This window comes from Argiope bruennichi, chromosome 6, assembly GCF_947563725.1.
Source record: "Argiope bruennichi chromosome 6, qqArgBrue1.1, whole genome shotgun sequence".
Lineage (NCBI taxonomy): Eukaryota > Metazoa > Arthropoda > Arachnida > Araneae > Araneidae > Argiope > Argiope bruennichi.
Window position 1 is genome coordinate 101,159,373 of NC_079156.1, and position 23,007 is coordinate 101,182,379.

General features: G+C 31.9%; 1 protein-coding gene across 2 annotated transcripts in view; it reads left to right on the top strand.

The window, feature by feature from the left end:
- LOC129972423 (putative inorganic phosphate cotransporter) overlaps positions 1–22,793 on the top strand; it is a 76,907-nt gene extending 54,114 nt beyond the window's left edge. The window contains exons 8-11 of one of the 2 annotated variants that reach the window (XM_056086559.1): positions 8,299–8,431; positions 11,653–11,808; positions 15,430–15,515; positions 22,273–22,793. In XM_056086559.1, the coding sequence (XP_055942534.1) occupies positions 8,299–8,431; positions 11,653–11,808; positions 15,430–15,515; positions 22,273–22,482 (585 nt within the window). In that variant the 3' untranslated portion in view covers positions 22,483–22,793. The remainder of the gene's footprint in view (positions 1–8,298; positions 8,432–11,652; positions 11,809–15,429; positions 15,516–22,272) is intronic. The other variant, XM_056086558.1, reaches the window with a different exon arrangement.
- Positions 22,794–23,007: the final 214 nt, after the last annotated feature.

Here is a 23,007-nt window from a genome sequence, read left to right on the forward strand (position 1 = left end):
ATATTCTGCTAGGACTCGATCAAATAAAGTATGAATTATGTGCTCTGCCTGATGATGTGGGTTCAAAAGATGCTTTAGAGCTTACTATTGAAGAAGTGCTCAAGAAATGAAGGTAAGCCTTCTTGTATTTCTTTCCAAATATGAAAACGAAAGCGAAACTGTTTACACTATTCCAAAAGCAAATATTAAAATACCCGACTTACCTTTGCCTACATTTAGTGGAAAATTTCAAGAATTTTAGCTTTTCAAATCTCAGTTTATGAATGTTCTTGGAAACAACCCATCATTGGATAAAATTCAAAAATTCGAAAAGTTCTTTAAAAAAACCAAGCAGCGTTAATTCAAAGTGATCAAGATACTTTTGATTCTCTGTTGAATGCCTTAGAAAATAGATATCAAAATAAACGAGCGTTAGTTGATATACACATATCCGAAATACTTTCGATTAATAAATGACACAATGAAAATCCTACTCAAATTAGGTCATTAAACGATGCTGTTAAAAATCATATTCGATGCTTAAAAAATTTAAAATTTGAATCTAATCCTTTATCTGATGCTATAATATTGCACGTGTTAAATAATAAAATTGATAAGGAATCTCAAAGATTATTCCAATTAAGTCTGACAACGACTAAAATTCCCAGTTTAGGAAAACTCCTTTCATTTTTGGAATTAAGATGCATGAAGCTAGAATCTGTTATTAAACCAGATTTCTCGGCAAAGTATAACCCATCAAAATGTAAAATAACTTCCGTTTCCAGTGGGAATAATAATTCGTCTAGGATTAAATCTCTTATCCAAAAAACAAACAAAATAAAAAATGCATCATGAATGAATGTAATTTTTATTATCCTTTATATAAATGTAATAAATTTAAAAATCTTTCAATTCCTGAAAGGAAGGAAATTGTTAAATTAAACCATGTTTGTGATCGCTGTCTGTCAACAAATCATTTTAATAATTGTCCCAGTTCTTTTTTCTGTATAAACTGCAAGAACAAAAATATTAACGCAATGCATAACATCTTGCTATGCGAAGATACAGTGGCTCCCAAAAGTGTTCGTACACTAAAGAAATTTGCAGAAATTGTGTTCTATACTTCTTAATAAAGCATTTTATTAGTTGGTTTTTTTTAATTAGCATCTTTAAATAGTTCTTAATAAAACTGAACAAATATTTTTTTAAAAAATCAAGTAGTATTGTTCTAAAAAATAAATAAATGAAAAATGTCACAAAATTGGAACACAAGTCTTCGTACATCCAAACATTATTTATTTAAATTCATCATAAAAATATCTTTTGCGGTTTATTTTTCTTCTAATTGAAAAATACACTAAAATCGTTTGATTTTAGTATTTAATATCACAATTATTTATTCTATTTACTTTATTCTTAGATATGACGCGCATTCGTAAAGAAACGAGTTTAGACGTACGAAAATTAATTATATTTCATTTTAAAGCTGGAAAATCAATTAGAGGCATTGCAACTAGAACTAATCTACCTCATTCAACGGTGCAAAGCATAATAAAACGTTTACAGAGAGGGAAAAAGGATTACAAACAAGCCTCGTAATGGTCACCCTCAAATTCTGTCAGCTAGAAGTCAAAGAAATATTGTGAGTAAATTTCTAAAAATCCACGTCTGAGTGCAATAAAGTTTACTTCACAATATAATGAATCAAATGGAACTTCTATTTCCTGTGAAATTATTCGTAGAATTCTTCGGAATGCTGGTATACATGGCCACTCTGCACGAAGAAAATTCTTTGTAAGTCAGAAGAACAGAATTGCTAGGCTTAAATTTGCCAAATCTATGATAAACTAGCCAGATAGCTATTGGAATCGTGTCTTATTTGCAGATGAAACTAAGTTTAACATATTTGGGTCGGATGGGAGAATCATTGTATGAAAAGAAAGGAAAAAAAAAAAAAAAAAAAAAAACGAACTTAATCTTAAGAATTTAGTTGGAACAGTAAAACATGGCGGTGGAGGTGTCATGGTTTGGGGGTGTATGTCAGCGGCTGGAGTAGGCAATTTAGTATTCATTGATGGTATAATGGATCATAGAGTTTATATAAATATTCTCAATAATAATTTAAAAGTGTCAGCACAAAAATTGGGCATTTTAAACAACTTTGTGTATTACCAAGACAACGATCCTAAGCACACAGCCATGAATGTTCGTCTTTTTTGCCTCTATCATTGCCCTCAAACCCTTAAAACACCAGCTCAATCACCGGATTTAAACCCTATAGAACATATTTGGAAAGAATTAGAGGTGCGAATAAGAAGTCACGACATTAAATCGAAAATTCAACTGAAAACAGTAATGATCGAAGAATGGAACAAGATCGGTGCAGAAGTAACCGACCGTTTAGTTAAATCCATGCCCAAACGTTTAAAAGCTGTTATAAAGAATAAAGGATATCCTACTAAATACTAAACATTTATAAAAATTTAGAAAATTTAATATTTAGTGACGTTTTTTTAAAGTGTATGATCACTTTTGTGTCCTATTTTTGTGCAATTTTATTTATTGTCATTTTTAAAAAAATAATTTGCATCGTAATTAAAATTTATTATTCACTGCTTTATTAAGAACTGTAAAAATATGCTATCAAAGAATTTTCATGTAAAAATAAGAATATATAATGGTAAATAATGAGGTTTTTAATTGATTCGTGTTGGTGTACGAACAGTTTTGGGAGCCACTGTAAATGCGTTACTAATCAAAAAATAAATTATCCTGCAGCGAGTGAAGCGTCTGAGTCATCAGTGACCTTGTTTTCCAAAAGCGATTTTATAAGCAAAGGATTGCTTAATACTGCTATGATTTGTATTCATGGTCCAAAGGGGAAAATAAAGCTTCATTGCGTTTTTATTCGGCTTCCGAAAATAATTATTTAACTTTAAAGGCAGCAGATATGATAGGATTAAATAAATTAAAACCAACTCCACCGTACAAGGTATAAAAATTCTATTTCAAGAATTAATCATTTTGCAAAGGCAGCTGTTTCGAACTCTGATGATACATTTCACTTGAATGATGTTGACTTTTTCCTCACTACAGAGATAATAAAAATGCATCCTTCAAAAAAGAAATATTTCGAAACTTACAATTCCTCCAGGTTGTATTCTTGCGGTTAAAGATTTTAATCAACCTTCAGAAATTTCTTGCTTGTTAGGAAGTGAACTCTTTTTTGATATTTTTGGTCCAAACCAAATAAAATTGCCTAACTCTGACTTCAGATTAGTAGAATCTAAATTTGGATTTATTATTTGGATTTATCGTATAATGATGAATCTTGCTATCCAAATCATTGTTTCCTCTCAAAGAATTTAAGTAACTTAGATGACACACTACGCTCTTTTTGGGAAACAGAAAATATTTCTGAAGTGCAAACTAAATTTAACGATGAACTTTCATACTTTGAAGATCATTTTAAAAGAACGCACATTAGGAAACCTTGTGGTAGATAGTCTGTTTTTCTACCAAGCCAAATATTGAAGAAAATGTAAATTTAAGGGATTCTAGAACCATTGCGTCTGAACGCCTTGATCAACTCTGGAGACGTCTAGACCGTGATAACAAATTAAAAGTTATTTACACAGAATTCATTGAAGAATATCTTTAGATCATATGGAAGAAGTTTTGAAATTTGATGAAATAAAATCTGATGATGGATTCTTTATTCCACACCACTGTGTACATAGATCTGGCAATCGTGCTCGTCCTTTAAGAGTCTTTCCCAATGGCTCACAAAACCTAATTTAAATATCTCCCTTAATGATGTTCTATGTAAAGAAGGTACAATTCAAGAAGACTTATTTTCTATAATGCTTCGTGCGCGTAAATATCTTCATTTCTTTAGCTGTGACATAACCTATGGGTCGCGAAGCATATTTCTTGGGTCGCGCTGAGTCGAACCAAAAAAGTTAGTAATACACCAAATTTCAGACATTTTAGTTTCTCATGGTTTACGTACGGTATCCAGGTTTAACATATATACAGGAGGACATTTTATTTTGCAAACCAATGTCAACAACAACTAGAGATGAAGATATTTTTCTTATGGATCGAAGGCACTTTTGTTTATCTTTATTATTAAAAAAATAAATAAAAAAATTTGTAAGTTAAAAAAAATCATCATCGTAGTATTGAAGATTTTTTAAAAATAAGATCTAAAATAAAGCAATGAAAAAATTTTGACTTTTTCTCAAACATTTCTCAAATTTGGGTCGCGGCTTAAAAAGGTTAAGAACCACTGGTTTAGACAAATTGAAGTAAATCCCCAACAGAGACATTTTCAAAAAATCCTTTGGAAAAAGGGTCCGAAAGAATCAGTTCAAATTTATAAATTGAAAACAGTCACTTATGGAACAACACCCGCATGTTACCTGTCTACGCGAGTTCTAAAGCAATTTGCAATGGATGAGAAAGACAACTTTCCCATTGCAGCTAATGTTGTTCTGCAGGATGTTTACTTAGATGATATCTTAACTGGATGCTCTAGTCTCCATGAACTTGAACTTTTAAAAACTGAACTTATTCTTCTCTTTAAAAGTGCAGGAATGAGCTTGCACAAATGGTGTTTCTCACATGCAAACAGTGATTCTCCTGACTTAAATTTCAATCAGTTATCTGATGAAACTGTAAAAACTTTGGGTGTTTTGTGGAATAGTTCTTCAGACACTTTTTGTTTCAAGGTTTCTCTTCCCCCTACCAATTCGATCTTCACGAAATGAGATATCTTCTCTCAAATCGCACGCCTATATGCCCCTCTTGGTCTTTTAGGACCTATAATAAGCAAAGCCAAATTCTTCATGCAAAAATTATGGCTACTTAAATTAGAGTCGCATGAGAAACTATCTATAGCAGTTTTCAACGAATGGACTTCATTTGTCCAATCCTTACCGGATTTAGAAAAACTTAAAATCCCAAGATTTGTCCTAATAGAGCATCCTGAAAGACTCATACTTCTTGGATTCGCCGATACTTCGGAATAGGGATTTGCAGCTGTTGTATATGTTTCTGTTTACGCAAAGAATGGTAACAAAAACTGTCGCCTTCTTTGTAGTTAATCAAGGGTAGCTCCGCTCAAGACTATCCATTTCCCGGTTGAAGCTTCTGCCTGCCTCCTGCTGTCCATGCTGGTAAACAAAGTTGTGGCTGCACTCAAGACTGATCTTTAGGAAATAACTTTGTTTTCTGATTCCACAATTACCTTTAGTTGGATAAGGACTTCACCTCCTCTTCTCAACTCTTCTTCTTTCGTGGCAACATATATCGTCTGAAAGTAATCCAGCTGACCTCCTATCCAGAGGTTTGAATGCCCCAGCCTTGTTTAAGAGTGAACTGTGGTGGAAGGGCCCCGATACTTCAAAGCTTGTACATGCTGAACATTCTAACAACTGATGACATTAAGAAGGAATTTAAAACTTCTGTAACTAAAACTCTGCTGCTATCAGCTAAAATTGACTTATTTCATAAGATTGTTTCTGTAACTAATAAATTTTGTAAATTAATTCGTATTCTTAGTTATATTTTCAAATTCATCAAAAATGCCAAGTCACCAAGTGACATACGCATCACTGGGCCTTTAACTCACAAAGAGCTCACTGGAGCAGAGATGGTTATTAAATACTGTTCAAAAAATAGAATTTCCTAGTGAATTTAAAAATTTATTCAAAGGTGAACCTGTACCTTGTAATAACAAACTTGCTTCTTTAAATTGTTTTATTGATGAAAATAATATTCGTGTTGGAGGCAGATTGCAAAACTCCTCTTTGTCTTTCAAGGAAAAATGTCCTATAGTGTTACCTAGTAAGAATGCTATAACTTTAATGATTATAAGATATTATCATAATAAATACTTTCATGTTGATTCTAACAATTTGCTTTACCATGTTCGTCATAAATATTGTCTACTTAATGGCAGAAATCGAACACGTCTAATTGTTCACAATTCTATAAGTTGTTTTAAAAATAAATCTGTGATGTCAAATCAATTAATGAGTAATTTACCCAAAGACCAAATGGATCACTGGTAGAATTACAGACTTTTTTCGTGGGAAAGATAATAAAATTAGAGTTGTTAATATTAAACTTCCAGAAAGAAAAATAATTAAAAGAAATATCAGAAGATATAAAGAAATAGCAGATGTCTGTATTTTACCTACTGTATAAAAAATGTTCTAATTATTAGTTATCATTCTTTTATTACTTATATATTAGTGTATTTGCATTTACTTGTAATTTTTTTTTTTGCCTATATTTCATTTGATTTATCATTTATTATTGTATTTATGTTCTCAAATTTGTATTTATTTATCTGTTGAAATTTGTTTTTCAACGGGGGCCGGGATGTTCGTACCACCTGCTACTTCCTGTTGCAATGTATGGTGTCGCCTCCTATATCCTGTTAAAAAATACTTCTACTCATACAGAGTACACGTACTTTTACTTTGCTTGTATTTATTGATCGTTTATTATGAAAATAGTGATAAATTTATTTTTATAATTAATATGGATTCGATTAAGTCCATTAATCTTAAATTTTTCACTATCGACGAATTTATTACTTGCCAGAATTAGGCCTACCGCCGTAACAATCCTATTAAAAAATCATTTGACAGTTGATAATTAAGGGTTAATAAAAATGGAGCATTACATGATAGAACAACGTGTCGACGCAAGATTTGAATTAAATAAAGAACACATTTTTTTCCCTTTAAATTGTTATATTTTTAATGAATTGTAAAGTGCACATGACAGGGTTATGTATGGAATAACATATAGTACAATTGGTCCCCACGGCTTTAATGGCGCATACACACTCTTTTGTCGAAATTTTCCATGACCATTTTGTATAAATATGGCTGAATTTCGTTGATGCAATGTTTGAATTTCCATCTTTAATGCACGCTTGCTTGTAGGCGTGTTGGCATAGACATTTGTCTTCAAAAATCCCCATAAAAAGAAATCCAGTGGTGTTAAATCACACGATCTAAGGGGCGAATTCTCAAAATTTTGAACTGTGACCGTCAGACTTTCATAATTTTTGAAATATTGTTCAACAATGAAAACACGTTGTTCTATCGTATAACGCTCTTTTTTTTACTAACCCTAAGCTGTCAAATGGTTTCTTAAAAAGGGTTGCAAACGCTTTACGAATGGTGGCAAATTCAAATCTTCGTTTAATTTTTGGACACCCTTTAAGTAAAGTTCCCCAATTCTAATGTGTATTTCTAGCTGTTACAGCAAAATTGCTAGCGCCACCTTTCCGCCTAGGCCAAAGCGGTCATTTTAGATAAATCATCTTGCTCAATTATGATAATCTTGTAGAAATAAATCCAACAACCATTCTATTATAGATTATAATATTATTTACATAAATTTATATACGCGAATTAAAATAAAATGCCTGAAAATAACATCAAGTTCCTTTCGTCCACGGAAAACGACTCAACCTTCGCTCTCCTTTCTTCGCCCCTTATCTCCCTGGTCAACTTCCTCTTCATCCCTCTCTTGGTTCCCCCCCCCCTCGGATACCACGTGACTATTCCCCTTCTCGCTTGCTTGCGGTCTCTGTCGTTGGGAACAGAGAAACGGGCCTTACACTTTGATACTGTTAAAAAGAATCGAATATTACGAAATTTGAATTCCAAATATTCTGACTAATATACTCTGGCATTCTACTCAAAAGGTTAACAGTCATTTTTTTTAATCATCACAATTAATCTTATTGAGTCAATGCTATTTCACATTATTGGAAATATTGCAAAATATTTACGAAAAATTGTTAACCATTTTGTCATTTTTTCCCACAAATATTTCAAACATAAAATGAACCTTCGAAAGTTATGGTTAAAATGTCTCCCGGAGATGATTCTCCAATTTAAATGTTATTAAAAGAAAAAACAAATTCTTCCTCGCATAATAATTGGATGCCACACTGATGGCAAAGTCTCGGCACCGGAGCCGGAGGTTTTCAAGTTCGAAACTATATTTCACCGATGTTTACATAATATTTAAGATATAAGAAAAACATTATTTCTTTTTCATATTATGAAAAATAAATAGAGTTAACAAGGAACTTTTCTGATTAACTCTACCCACGAACTTATCGGACGCAATTAAATTTAAATGGTTTATCGATTTTCGATGAAATTGCTACTAGCTACCTTAAACTGAATAGAAGTGCCTTAGACATTAAGTATTTTCACATTTCTAATTCAAGCAAAATGAAATTGCTAACAACTTATTTAATATATTATACATTTTTTTTTTCAGAATGGACTGTTTGCCTCCGTACCATTTGTTTTACAGACTTTTCTAGCTGTGTTGGTCAGTTGGATTTCTGGATGGTTAAACAAGCATGAGTATGTCGGAGTAGATAAAGTTCGTAAAGGATGCAATTTTCTATGTAATTTTTCTCTTAGATTGTTACATCTAAGATTTATTTTAATTTCTTGTTCTTCTTTAATCCGTGTTAATCTTTGGGACGGGGACCACGGTCTCGACTTTGTGACTGAAAGAATTCAAAGCTCAAAATCTCGAATCCACGGATAATAAATACTGAATGACCAGACCGCCGCGATAGCAACACTGCCGAGAACTGAGTTAAGTCTTAAGGGCCATCACCGGCAATGGTACAACCCTTCCCTAAAGAAGTACGTCCCGTCATCAATGGGAGGAGCCAAACCCCCATCTTTTCGTGGACCCTCCAAGGTGGCGAGATCCAACCAACATGCAGGAAACATCTCATCTCATAGCCACATTTCGAGGTGCTCCCTCCTGGGGGGGGGGCGTAGAGTGGGTAAAAAAGTTTTAATACGCGGCTATGACTGTTAATGAGAGTTTAATTTTTAACACAAAACATGAAAATTTAGAAATTGGCTTTTAACACCTATGGAGAAAACTAAATACGTAAATTGAAAGAACCCAAAAAGTTCACTAATAAGGATAAAAAAAAAGTTTTACGGTATGACATAGTACATGAAATTTTTTTCCATGTTGGCCAACTTATATTTAATGATAAGTAGCTCCTTTGGCCTTTACCACTTCTCACAAGCGTTCTGGTATTACCCCCATAAATGTTTTTGCTGTTGTTTCTGTTGAAATATTGCTCCAAATGCCCTAAATGATCCTTTTGAATTCAACCTTGTTCTTTGTGTCATATTTTTTGCTCAAGCCTGATTTCTTCCCATAAATGCTCTATAGGGTTAAAATCGGGAGACTTGGGAGAGCTATAAAACTGTTGTTTAACATGATGGAGGCACCACTCTTGAAAATTCTGAGTGCTAGGCTCGTTGTCTTGGTGAAAAGTAAAGTCAGTTCGAAGAGACATTTTTTCTGTACTAGTTAAAACGTTTTGTTTAGAATGTCAAAATGCATGTACCTATCCATATTTCTTTCTATAAAACATAAATTTCCGTTAGCAGCAGCACTCATACACTCCCATACCATGATTCGACATTACGAACCTTCGAATGGCTTTCGGAACTTCCATTTTAAGACTATCATCTACGAATTGGAATTTGGCTTTCGGAACTTCCATTTTAAGACTATCATCTACGAATTGGAATTTGGCTTTCGAAACTTCCATTTTAAAACTATCATCTACGAATTGGAATTAAACAACTGTTGTTATGTTGTGTTTGACAAACCAACAAACTTCGAATACTCATTGCAGGTCAGCTGTGAAACACGCCAGGAAAAATTTGTATATTGCGTACGATTTTTTTTTTTTTTTTTGCATGATACTTTGTCATTTATTTTTACAAAAAGATGTGTTGCGTTTTGTAAAAAAGAGAAATTTATTATGAAACTCCCTTTTAATGACTCATAGTATATAAGTAGTTTACAAAGATAATAAGCAAAGACTCGGAAATATACTAGTTTATTTTTAAATTTGTCTTCCTTAAGGAAATTTTTTTACACACTGTATGTGAACTTGACACGGGTTAAGGTGTACGTACACACTAGAAGATTTTTTTTTAATTTGAACTTTAAAAATCCAATTTTTTTACAGTAGGTCATTAATATATGTTTAAACTTATTTCAGTGAGAAAAAAACCATATTACACTAATTATTAATTAATTAATATTTAATGAGCTAATTAGCATGTTTTTTGAAACATGATATCTTAAATTCTAATTTGTACAGACACATAATTTTAGTTGAAAATTATTCCTAATATTAGTCTTCATGTTGTCTACCTCAATCAAGTTATAAAAATATATAGTTTTTTTTTAACAATTTGTTCATCAACGATGAATAGAAAAAAACGAGATTTTTTCTGTAATTTTAACTTTTAAATAGCGATTAAAAATTTATTTCTATAAATATAACTTTGATTGAGGTACAAAACATCCACTGTTTCATACAGATTATTTTGATATATAAATAATTTGGTTAATTTGTTGTTGAGTTATGATTGTTTGAATGAAGCTACACAGTGAAAAAATATCATTCTTCATAAAATGAGTTTTAAAAAAAACGAAACTTTAGTAAAAGTACCTCAAGAAAAATAACTATAACTCGAGAAATATTCCGAATATTGACAACATCCTGGTATTGTTCGAAAACTAAAGAATCAGAGAACATTTTGAAGCAATAAAAAAATATTCGTTGTTTTGAACGATTTTCGAAGTTTCCAGTGTGTATGTACAACTTAAATCTGAAATTGAATTTCAGATTTCTTGTCGCTAATTTGATGTAGGATTTTGAAAACATTTCCGATTCCGACGTCAGCTTCATCAGTTGTTCACGATTCATAATTTGAAAGCCTGCTTCAAAATTGGTATTTTTGTTGCTTCAAAATTGGTATTTTTGTTGCTTCAAAATGAGATATTAAGATACAAAAAAAATTATACAAAAATTTAGATGTCGTTGAATCAATATGAATAATTGGAATGAACTTATATATGTTGTCAATATATTCTTTTGCTAAAAAAATTGAAAATGTTTATTTTAAAATATTAAATCTTATGTTATAAAATTTAAGCGAGCTTTAGATTCGATTCTTAAGTTTACAGTTTAGACATGATTTCATGATTCATATTTGATTCAGAATTTCCATGGGCCGCGGTGGCCTGGTGGTAAGGTCTCGGCCTCGGAACCGGAGGGTTTGAGGTTCGTGACCCGATTCCACCGAAGAACCGTCGTGTAAGGGAGTCTGTTGCACGTTAAATCCGTCATGACCAAACGCCCTCCCGCTGGTGTGGTGTGGAGAGGGGGGGTGCCAGCTCAGGTGTCGTCCTCGTCATCTGACCGTGGTTCAAAATGACGAGGTCCGTCCCAAAATAGTCCTAGTGTTGCTTCAAACGGGACGTTAATATAACCAAACCAGAATTTCCATTTCCCAAAAACTTAACTGTATTTTATTTCCAGTTTCTCAGAGATTTTGTACGTATCAAAACAGTATATGTAAAAGGTTTTGAATGCTTCAAGTGTTTACAATTTCATAACGTAATAAATATAATGATTCAAATAAGGCCGTAATAAATCTTCTATTGATGAGTTAAGTATCAGTGTTGCGAATATTTAGCATTTTCATAGTTCTTTTACCTATTCTTATATTCCGTTGAATATGTAAAATTTTTCAATGTGAATGAATTAAATTTTTGCTTTATTTTTTTCAGCTTGTCTGGGCTATTCCCTTTGCTTGCTAGGTATCTATGCTGCGGGATGTGACAAATCAATGAGTGCTCCATTTTCAATTCTTGCAATGGGTTCTGTCGGTCTGTCCTTTGCAGGTTGCATGATCGTCGCCGTTGATATGTCTCCAACATTTGCAGGTATTGACATATATTTAATTAGTGTAATTATTGCTTTTTTTGCATTGCTTACATTCGATTTTTCCATTCCACTGCATTTTTTAAGTGGGTGTTGCTTTTATTGTGTCCCATAAGGGAAAAAAACACCTTTCTAAGATAATAGATGCAGCACGAGTTTTGATCCGCATTTTTTATGTATATATAGATGAACAAACTTTACCTCCAAGAAGAAATATCGATAGGGCTTATAAGAAGGTTAAAGGAATTAAATGATCAGTAATATATAAAGTGTTTCATAAACAAGTGTAGCAACCCAACGGAATTCCTGATAATTTCTCAATATCTATATATATAATGATATTTTAAACTTTAATTTCAACTTAATTAATTTCCAAGATTTTATCTTAATTTAGCCCCTAGTAACTTCATTCTAAAATATTCTCTTATTTCGTGATCCAATTCCACTTTCTCTACTTAATTAATTCAGGAGAAGATTTATAAAATTGCTGAATCGGCTAAACCCCAATACTTTCACACGCTCGGCGTGAAGGGGTAAAAAATGTCCAGTAAGCACATTCTTTCTTAAAAGATCCCTGTGTTTCCCTTACATGTGATTGACATGCGTCAGAAATCCCTATCAGAATCTTATTAATATATTGGTACTGTGAAGAAATATTTTCCCTATCAAAATCTAAGGTTATATAAGGCGAGGGATAATTTATTTCGTCCTTTTTCCCCACTTCTGCTTTTGTGATGCGCTGTGGCGGACTCGAAATGTCCGCGTCTTTGCTTGTAAATAATTATGCTTTCCCGATGGATATTAAAAAGAATTTCAAAAGATAAAAAGTCTCTTCACTGTCTTCAAACTGCCTCCTGCTTCACATAAAATGTTACACACACACACACACACACACACACACACACACACACACACACACACACACACACACATATATATATAAAATATTATTTTATGTGAAACAGAATGAAGTTTGAAGATAGTGAAGATACTTTTGATTTCGTAACGTCGTTTTATTTCATTTTGAAGAAGCAGGCACATGTACAAGCGATGAGCATACAGAACGACACAGAAAAGGAATGAGGGAAAAGCTCTTGGACATTTTATCCCTGGTCTTATATAACCTGAGATTTTGATAGGGAAAATATTTCTTCACAGTGCTAATATATTATGATTTCTATAGAGATTATCGTTACATGCGTCAAAGAGGTAGGGGAAACACGGGGATCTTTTAAAAAAGAATGTATCTCGTCAGCGGTATTCTCTTAACGCGGAATGTTGAAAAGTTAGGTTTTTAGGCGATTCAGCAATTTACAAAGCTACTCTTGAATTAGTTAAGTAGAAAAAGTGGAATTGGATCACGAAATAAATTTTATTTTTATTATTATTATTTATTTATTATTAAATTAAATATTTATTTTAGAATGAAGTTACTATGGGCTAAATTAAGATAAAACCTTGGAAATTAATTAAATTGAAATTAGAATTATCATTATATATATATATATATATATATATATATATATATATATATATATAATGATATTTTAAACTCTTAATTTGAATATAATTAATTTCCTAGATTTTATCGTATTTTAGCCCATAGTAACTTCATTCAAAAAATATTCTCTTATTTCGTGATCCAATTCCACTTTCTCCACTTAACTAATTCAAGAGCAGCTTTATAAAATTGCTTAGTCAGCTAAACGCCGATATTTTCACACGCTCGGCGTGAAGGGGTAAAAATGTCCAGTAAGCACATTCTTTCTTAAAAGATCCCTGTGTTTCCCTTACATGTGATCGACATGCGTCAGAAATCCCTATCAGAATCCTAATAATATATTAGCACAATGAAGAAATATTTTCCCTGTCAAAATCTAAGGTTATATAAGGCTAGGGATAATTTATTTCGGCCCTTTTTTCCCCACTCCGGCTTTTGTACTGCTCTGTGGCGGACGTTTTGTCCGCGTCTCTGCTTGTAAATAATTATGCTTTCCCGGTGGATTAAAAAGAATTTAAAAATCTTAAAAGTATCTTCACTGTCTTCAAACTGCATCATGCTTCACAACAAATAATGTTACATATATATATAATATAATATAGTGAATTTATAAGTAAGTTTTGTAAGTGAAATGATATTATGGTCACTACTAAATTCCGCAAGTAAAACTGACACATTAGATTTGTGATTACTGTATTGCATGCCCTGGAAGATATTATTTCAAAAATAAATGTGAAAGGAAGGTTACTTTATTGCCTGCCTTGGAAAATATTATTTAAAAAATGTGAATGGAAAGTGATTTTATTGCATGTCTTGGAAGATATTATTTAAAAAAATAAGTGTGAAAGCAAGGTACAAAATTTGAAAACTTAAGCTTTTTTTGCCCATCAACTTCTCTAATCGAAAATAATTTGAAAGCATTGTAAACAATTTATATTTCACAGAGTACAGAAGAGTAACACTAAATATCACTAAATTTTTTCTTTTTTTTATTCATTTCAAACAGTTGTATCTAAAGAACATTCAAGTTTTGAATACAATTTAAGTGTGAATGACTTTTACCAGACGACATAAGCATTCCTGCGTCGATATTATGATAATGATTTTCAATGATAATTGTTATTGAATATGGAGACACTTGCTCGATTTATTACTGAGAGACAGAGATAGAGAATTATTGCTTTGGACACTGTTCTGAAGGAAGGGGGGGGGGGGAGAATGGAAATGAAAAGCTGCCCGGTAAATAAGTGGGTATAGGAGAACAGATATTGGTGATAGGGTTGTGTTGGCTCAATCTCCGATGATGAGGTGCTAAAAAATGGACAAATGTGTCTCCATGACGCCTTCCCGTTAGTATTTGAAACCTTTCTACAGAAAGATTAGGGAAAATTATATTATAGATTTGATATATGTTATCTAACAAAAGGATTAAATGCTGAACATCTGTGACTGAATTGCATTCCAAATTTAATTTTATTTCTTCTTAAAGTATGAATATTTACAGCAAATATTTTAATTACTTGTTTCTCATTGAAATTGGACATCTATTCTGATTCATTCTCTTGTTATGTCGACATCGAAAATATAGTATTCTTTCGGCACAGTTCAAAATACTTCAACAAATATTTTTTTTTTCTTACCAAACATAGTTCACGAAACAAAGCCTTAAACTGGCTACTCGAAACTACGCGAAAAAATCTGAATGACCGAACTGCCGCAACAAAAGCACTGTCAGGAACTGTGTTTGAGTCCTAAGGGCCATCACCCACCGGCCACGGTACAACCCTTCCATTGGGAAGTACGTCCCGTCATCGATGGAAGAAGCCAAACCCTCGCCTTTTTCTGTACCGATAAGGGTAGCGAGAACCAACCACCAAGCCGGAAGCTTCTCATCCTCAATTACGAGGCGCTCCCCGGGGGATTGGCGAAACATTAAAAGAAAAACGTTTTAGAGAGTATTTATCGGAATATTTAAAGTTGTAATTTTAGATATATTATTAGTATTTAATTATTTGAAATAATAATATTTGAAACGGAAAAAATAAATCCTTTGAAAATATTAAAAGCATATTTTCAATGCATATCATTCATGGTGATCGTGTTCAAACTTTATCCTTTCTAGGAACAATAATGGGAGTCAGCAGCATTGTGTCAAGCATGTCAGGATTTGTCATGCCGATTCTTGTTGGTTTCTTGACGAACGATGAGGTAAGATTTATATTAGAAATTAACTGATGCACCTATCAATTTCTTTAATTTTTAAATATAAGGTTTATAATTTTTGTAGTTGAAAATTTTACATGTTTCAATTTCTGCTTTATATATATATATATATATATATATATATATATATATATATATATATATATATATATATATATATATATAAACACTCCGCCTTTATATTGCCACCTTCAAAACGATAAAAATACTTATACCTTCAGTATGGTTTCCAACTAAATTTTAAAGTAATGTGAAAAATATATCAAACAATAAATTCTGCATCTCACAAAAATACTAGAATCTATAAACCTTAGGATTTTTCTTTTTCCGTATTAAAGATTTTATATAGTTCGTGGAATCATTTTTTTATTTTCTTCTAAATATATAAAAATAAATTACAATAAACTTCAATCATTTTGACGTTGCGATTTTGATGAATTTACAGTGCTAGATCACCTTATTTTAGAAGAATATATTATTTCAACCATGTATGTTGTCGACCAGTGTGCTTATAAAGAAAACGTATTGACTTAATGGTAAATTCTTGATTCTAGGATCAAAACGTTTCTAATTTCAAGACACAATTCCAATGAAGAAACAATATATAAGCGAGTATAGTACATATTAAATCTGTCGGTGCCAAATGTTCTCTGGTTAGTTTGTTGCAAAAAACTCATTCACATGTCACTCTCGTCATTTAGCAGTGGTTCAAAAATACGAAGTCTGTTCTAAAACATACATGACGCTGCTTTAAAAACGGGACGTTAGTATATCTTTAAAATAAGGGATCACAATAATTCAAAAACGAAAGGACCAAGATATACATAGTTTGATATGTAGCCTTTACATGAACTTTGTATGCCGGGATAGCCTGGTTGGTAGAGCGTTGGATTCGCGTCCCTTAGATTGCGAGTTCGAACCCCGCCAGCCGAAGATTCCCCGCGTGCTTGGTGACTGACGCGCGTATAAATCTGTCGAGGTCATATAGTCCTCCATGTCAAGAGTAATACCACTGGGGGTACCGGATCAGGGGTGATCGTTCTCTGATTCAGGTCTAAATTACGATCTGTGGATGAGTGAATGAAATGTGTGAATGAAGTCCGGCCCTTAAAAAGGGGTGTGGCGTGTGTGTAGCTAAGTCGTTCTCTTGGCCCTAGATGGCGCTACTATAGAAACAAGAGGCGCTCCCCCTCAGGCATAAACCGGCTCTCTTCGAACAGCGTGCTTGTCCATGGCAAGTGTCATAAGAAACAACATGAACTTTACAAATTCAAATCGATTTTGATAAAATCTATCAACAGAATATTTGTCTAACTTTCTTCCATGTGTACGTAAACATGATATTTCAAAAACTCACTGAGTAAGATTAATAAATATTGATACAAATTTTATAATGGTTTCATCATCAGAATTATATATAGATCTGCATCAATTTTTAGACTATCTTGGCCTGTTGTTTTACTGGATGTTAATTTATTCATTTCTTAGAATGTGAACATAATAATCCAATAACAAAATAAAATGGCTTTAAACCCATTCGAAAAGCTCGCTCCGTCAAAGCCCTTAAATAGTAAAAAAAATAATATATAAATCACCCATTATTTAATATGCGATTAATTGAATACCTGAGGATGATTCTCTGTTCGTTAGAGTACTTCATTTTAAAAGAATTTAAAAAGTTTGAACCATGGTCAGAGCGTAGACGACACCTGAGCTGGCACCTCCTTACCAAAATTTCACACCAGTGGGAGGACATCTGGACCCGATTAATTTAGCGTGCACCAGACCTACTTAAACGATGGTTCTTCGCTAGAGTCTGAACTCTGCAGTCCCTAAGACAAGATCTTACTTTCAGATCACGCCTCCTCTTACCTTGAAGGAAAAAATAGTTCAGAACATTTTCTGGTACTCATTCCTCTGTAAGTGATCGTAAAAAAAATCATCTTTATACTCATCAATGTACCAAGAATATGAACTGACACATTGTAGTGTCTGAGAAAATAGGAGGAATTTCTTTTTAATTTGAAAGAACTCGAACATTCCAATATTCTCAAGTTTCATAGCTCAGAGACTTTTAAGAATTATAGAGTTGGTATGAACCTTACGCAAAATTAGAAATTTCGTATAAATGGCGGCACCAGAGCTCACCCTCCCGCCCCCCTCCAAACTTCCACACTGCCCCAGTGGGAGGACGTTGGTGCCGGCGGATTTAGCGTGCACTAGACCCGCTTACACGACGGTTCTTCGATGGAATCTGGTCTTGAATCTTAGACCTTAAGGTTCCGAAGCCGATACATTACTACCAGGCCACCGCGGCTCCCAAAATATTTAAAAATGCACGGAATCAATCAAAAGAGTCTTACAATATATATTCGTTTTCTCTCCTCTAGATGTAAAGCTCGACTCAAAACGAGCCACATTATGGAAATTTATTAGAAAATCGATGGAAGAATAATAGTCAAATCCTGAGACAGAAATCCAAACCTAAAATTTTCATGGTATTGAGGAGACATTTGGAAACATTATAGTTTGAAAGAGAACGTAGATTACAGAGGGCCGCGATGGCCTGTTGGTAATGTCTCGGCTTTGGAACCGGAGGACTTCAGATTTGTGACTCGATGCCGCTGAAGAACCGTCATGTGAGTGGGTTTGGTGCATGTTAAGTCCGTCGCTGGTGTGGTGTGGAAGTTTGGAGAGGGGATACCAGCTCAGGCTTCGTCCTATGTCATCTAACCACGGTTGAAAATTACGAGGTCCGTCCCAAAATAGCCTAGTATTGCTTTAAAACGGGACGTTAATATATCTAAATAAAAACTAAGATTACGAATCCTCAATGCTATCAAATCTCGAAAATAGAAAGTAACTTTTTCAACTTAGTATAAGAAACGTGTTCAAATGCATTTATTCAGCGTATCTCAATTTATGCAGTGTATCTCAAAAAAAAAAAAAAAACCGAAATAAACAGCGTGTAGCTTTATAATGTGTCTGTAATCTAAATAAAATAAATTAAAAATGAGAGTTCTTGTAGAGCCCAATCAAATAAAGTGAGTTCCTGAACTTTTGGAAGACAAATCATTTATGATGAACAAAACGAATAATCTCTTTTACTATTAATAAAAACTGCTTAATTTATTCGAAATATTGCATAAAGAGACTTGATCATTGAACATTTTGGATCATCTCTTGGATGATAAAATATTTCAAGATGAAAGACATTTCGTCATTGAGGATGGCTTAATAAAAGATCAAGATAATGCCATTTTATTCAATATGTTAATGTCAGCTCTTACAAACAGCATTTATCCCAATTCTGAGCTTATTAAAAATAATTTTACGAAGCATATTGATTCTTTAAAACTTGAAAACTGTACGTGATAACATTACACTGAATATCAATAAGAAAAATGCTTAAAGAAAATGTTTTAAAAATAGTTTAAATGTTTACAAAGAAATTACATAAGTTGTCTACTTAGGATGATTAATTTAAAAAAAAAATAGAGCTACCAAATAACTTTTTAATGCTAAAATCTTTCTCTGTGCTTTAAATATTTAATAATATAATAGAGTATTGTATTCGGGACTTCTTATAGTATGTACTTGATCCATTTTCTGTCAAATATATGCTCCGTCCACTAAAACGTAAAGATTCTTTGTCAGGAAATGTCTTTCATTTAGTAAGATATGGAAATATGGTGAAGGGATTGTCGAATAAAATATTGTTTTGAACATGTTAGTATGGATTCTGCTACAATAGCCACTGCTGATTAGTCTTCATATATCACCGCTATAAAGGGTGTCCCAAAATTAACGCAAGATTTGAATTTGTCACCAATAGTGCAATAAAGAGTTGGAAGCACTATTAAAAAAACCATATGACAGCTGATAGTTTAGGCTTCTTAAAAACGACGCATTGCACAATAGAACAAAGTGCTTTCATTGTTGATCAGTATTTCAAAAATACTGAAAGACTGGCGACCAGAGTTCGAAAATTTGAGAATTGGCTCCCTAGATCGTAAGATTTAACACCATTGGATTTCTTTTTATGGGATTATTTAAAGTCAAAGGTCTGTGCCAACTATCGCACAAGCATGTATGCATTGAAGGAGGAAATTCAAAGCTATATTAACGAAATTCAACCACATTTATGCAAAATGGCCGTGAAAAATTTCGATAAAAGAGTTGTATGTACCAGCAAAGCCGTTGGGCCTTTTGCCCTACGTTTTATTCTGTACATAACCCTATCCTGTATACTTTACAATTCAATAAACATATAACAACTTACAGAAAGAAACTGTGTTTTTTATTTAATTCAAATATTGCGTTAACGCGTTGCTCTATCGTGTAACGCTCCATTTTTACTAACCTAAACACTATCAGTTGTCAAATAGTTTAGTAAAGGATTGCCAACAATTTACTGCACGAATAGTAGCAAATTTAAATCTTGCGTCAATTTTAGGACACCCTTTAGAATACATATCTCATTAATCCTAATGTAAGTCATAGTGGCTGTATCTGTTTATTTCAAATCTAATCCTAAATAACTTGGAAGAATTAAATCAAATTTAGCACCCTTCTTATTTCAGACGACAAATACTGTAAACGTTTCAAAATACAAAAAGTAATTAAATACTCATTTAATTAGAAACTAACCAACATTCTGCACTTCTTCACTTTTAAGTACTCTACCACTATTTCTTTAACTTCTCTTTTATTTTATTATATGTCTTTAACAATACTTTTTATCATATTAAAGTAGATTTTTATGCATAGTATTATCATGTGAAAAAGATTGTTATCCAATTGTGAAGCAGAACATATAGAAGGGAGGTTATAGAAGATATGGGAGAGTGGTTATATTCCATCAGTTAACACTGTATTAAAATAGTACATTCATGATGTTTAAAGACAGTATTAAATTAATGTTCAAAGTGTATTGCGAGCAAATAAAATAAATATTGGATCATAGCCTATGAGTGAGTGAGTGTACCAAATAATCATCACGAGGGTGGAATCAACTGCCAAACGAGAATATTGTCTACAAAAGACGCGAGATTCTTTTCAATAATGAATTCATTTCAATGCGATTTTTTTTCCGATTATTATTAATTATACCCGAAATATAATAAATAATTAAATAGTTGCAGACGAATTTGAAATAATGAAATGCTATGCAACGATGAGAATTTGAATTACTCTACCTTAAATTTTTGATAGTTCTGTTTCATTAAAAAAATGATTTGGTTTATAAAATACTCTAAATTTGATTCAATAAGACTAAAGAATAATTGTATCCGAAAACTTGTGTCTTCTTTACCAGCGTCTTCTGCGAAATAATAAGTAAGCAATGTTATATTTGAGATGCACATGAGTAGTAAAAAAAAAAAAAAAACCTTAAGAGTAACGATTGAACGGTGCCTAAAAGAAATCATAAGTGCTCCTCTTAAGTTTAGACGAAGTAAAAAAAAAAACGTAAACCATTCATTAGCAAATAAAATGTTTTTATTGTTGAAGAATAATGCCAGGTTTACATTCCGCCATTATGCAGCTGTCCAAATTCAGGTATGTTGACCTTTTTTTTATTTATCATGTTCCTTTTGTAAATATCCATCATTTTAATACGATTCGCAGGGAAAAAGAAAAATTCAGGGAAGCTGAAACGGCAATTGACAGCCAAATATGAATATATCTTATGAAATTGTGACAAACATAAATCAGTCCCTTTCTGCGCATGTGTTCCTACTGGCCGTCTTATGACTGGAGGAGTGTAAACCCGGCATAAGGACGCGTGAAAAACTGCTGCCAGAATATATTAGCAAAATTCTATTAGATAACTTTAAAAGCGGCCAATTAACAACTTGTATCAAAAACAATTATTGATTTGCTTTATTTTCATAGTTATAATATTGAAAAATTAATATTTTAACTGTCCCAAAATGCTCATTAATAATTTTATATTTCAGCATTTGTGTACAAAATTTGCTGTACTAATGTAATAAATATTAAAAATTTATGGAGAAAATTAGCCATTGATAGTTTTTAAAAAACTCCTGACTCAACTGATATTCTAATTTTAATAACAAAAAAGATTTAGATGAGAAAAAAAATTTATATATTATAAATTTTATATAAGAATAGTTGTGTTAAAAATATTATATATGAAAAATTTTTAATCAAAGCAATGCCAGGTATATCATCTAGTAGAATCTAAAACTAATACAAAATGACTGTTTATGGTTGGCATATTAATAATCATTTCAATATTTTAATTTTTAGAAAACCATATATTTCAGTATTTGTGAGCAAACTTTGCATTATTAATTAATAAATATTAAAAATTATGGAGAAAATTAGCCATCGCTGTATTTTAAAAATCGTCTGGCTCAAACGATATTCCAATTTTAATTAAAAGCATTTCAGACGATAAACGCTTTTATATATTATAAATTTCATATAAAAATAGTTTTTATGTTAAAATTATTACATATGAAAGAATTTAAATATAAGCATTGCTAGGTATATCAACTAGTAGAAAATAAAATCAATGCAAAACCGTATATATTTAAGGTAGTATATTTATTAATAATCATTTTAATATTCTAATATAAAACCGGTCAGAGAACAGATATCTATGTAATTACCAAATATCTATGTAATAATTCAAATGAAGTGTGTGTCAATTTAGACAGTCCTTATAGATGCAATTTGAGTTCTTGTTTCTTACTTTATTTAATTTTGCTTCCAGCAAACTTTAGAACAATGGAATAAAGTGTTCTTCGTTTCTATTGGTGTTGTGATGACGTCAGGAATAATTTTCTCCGTATTTGGTTCAGCTGAAGTTCAAGAGTGGAACTTTCCCAAAGTAAAAGATTCTGGAAGTTGTGATGGAAAAAGCAAAGATAAACTTAACTATGAAAATTCGATCGATTTTAATGATGCCATCACACATTTGTAATTAACATAATAATTAATCGCATCATCGGCAATTTCAAGAAAACCGAAATATTCAGATTACATTATAGTTAATCTCATTCCAATATCATCTTTAAATGTGAATTCATCATTTCTTATAACTGCCATGTATATATTCTGTAAATTATTTTTCATCAGTTCATATATGTTTATAAATTATTCTCAAGATGTTTGTTTATTTTTATAATATATTACAAAGCAGATTAACACAAAGTTAATAAAAATTTAAAATTAACCTTTCGAATTTAAATTTATAATGGCGGTTAATTTTTTTAACACGAGATGCCACTAAAAATTGTTAAATCCTTGAAATATCTGATATTTACTATCGTTATAAATATAACTGTTATAAAATATTAACATTTCTTTGGAGTTACAAATCTCCCATAGCGAAATATTAAATGCAATTTGTAATAAATGTAAATTGTAATAAACTATTCATTCTGATAAAAAATATTTTCATTGGATTATTTTTTATGTATAGCGTTTGATCATGATTAAGATGATT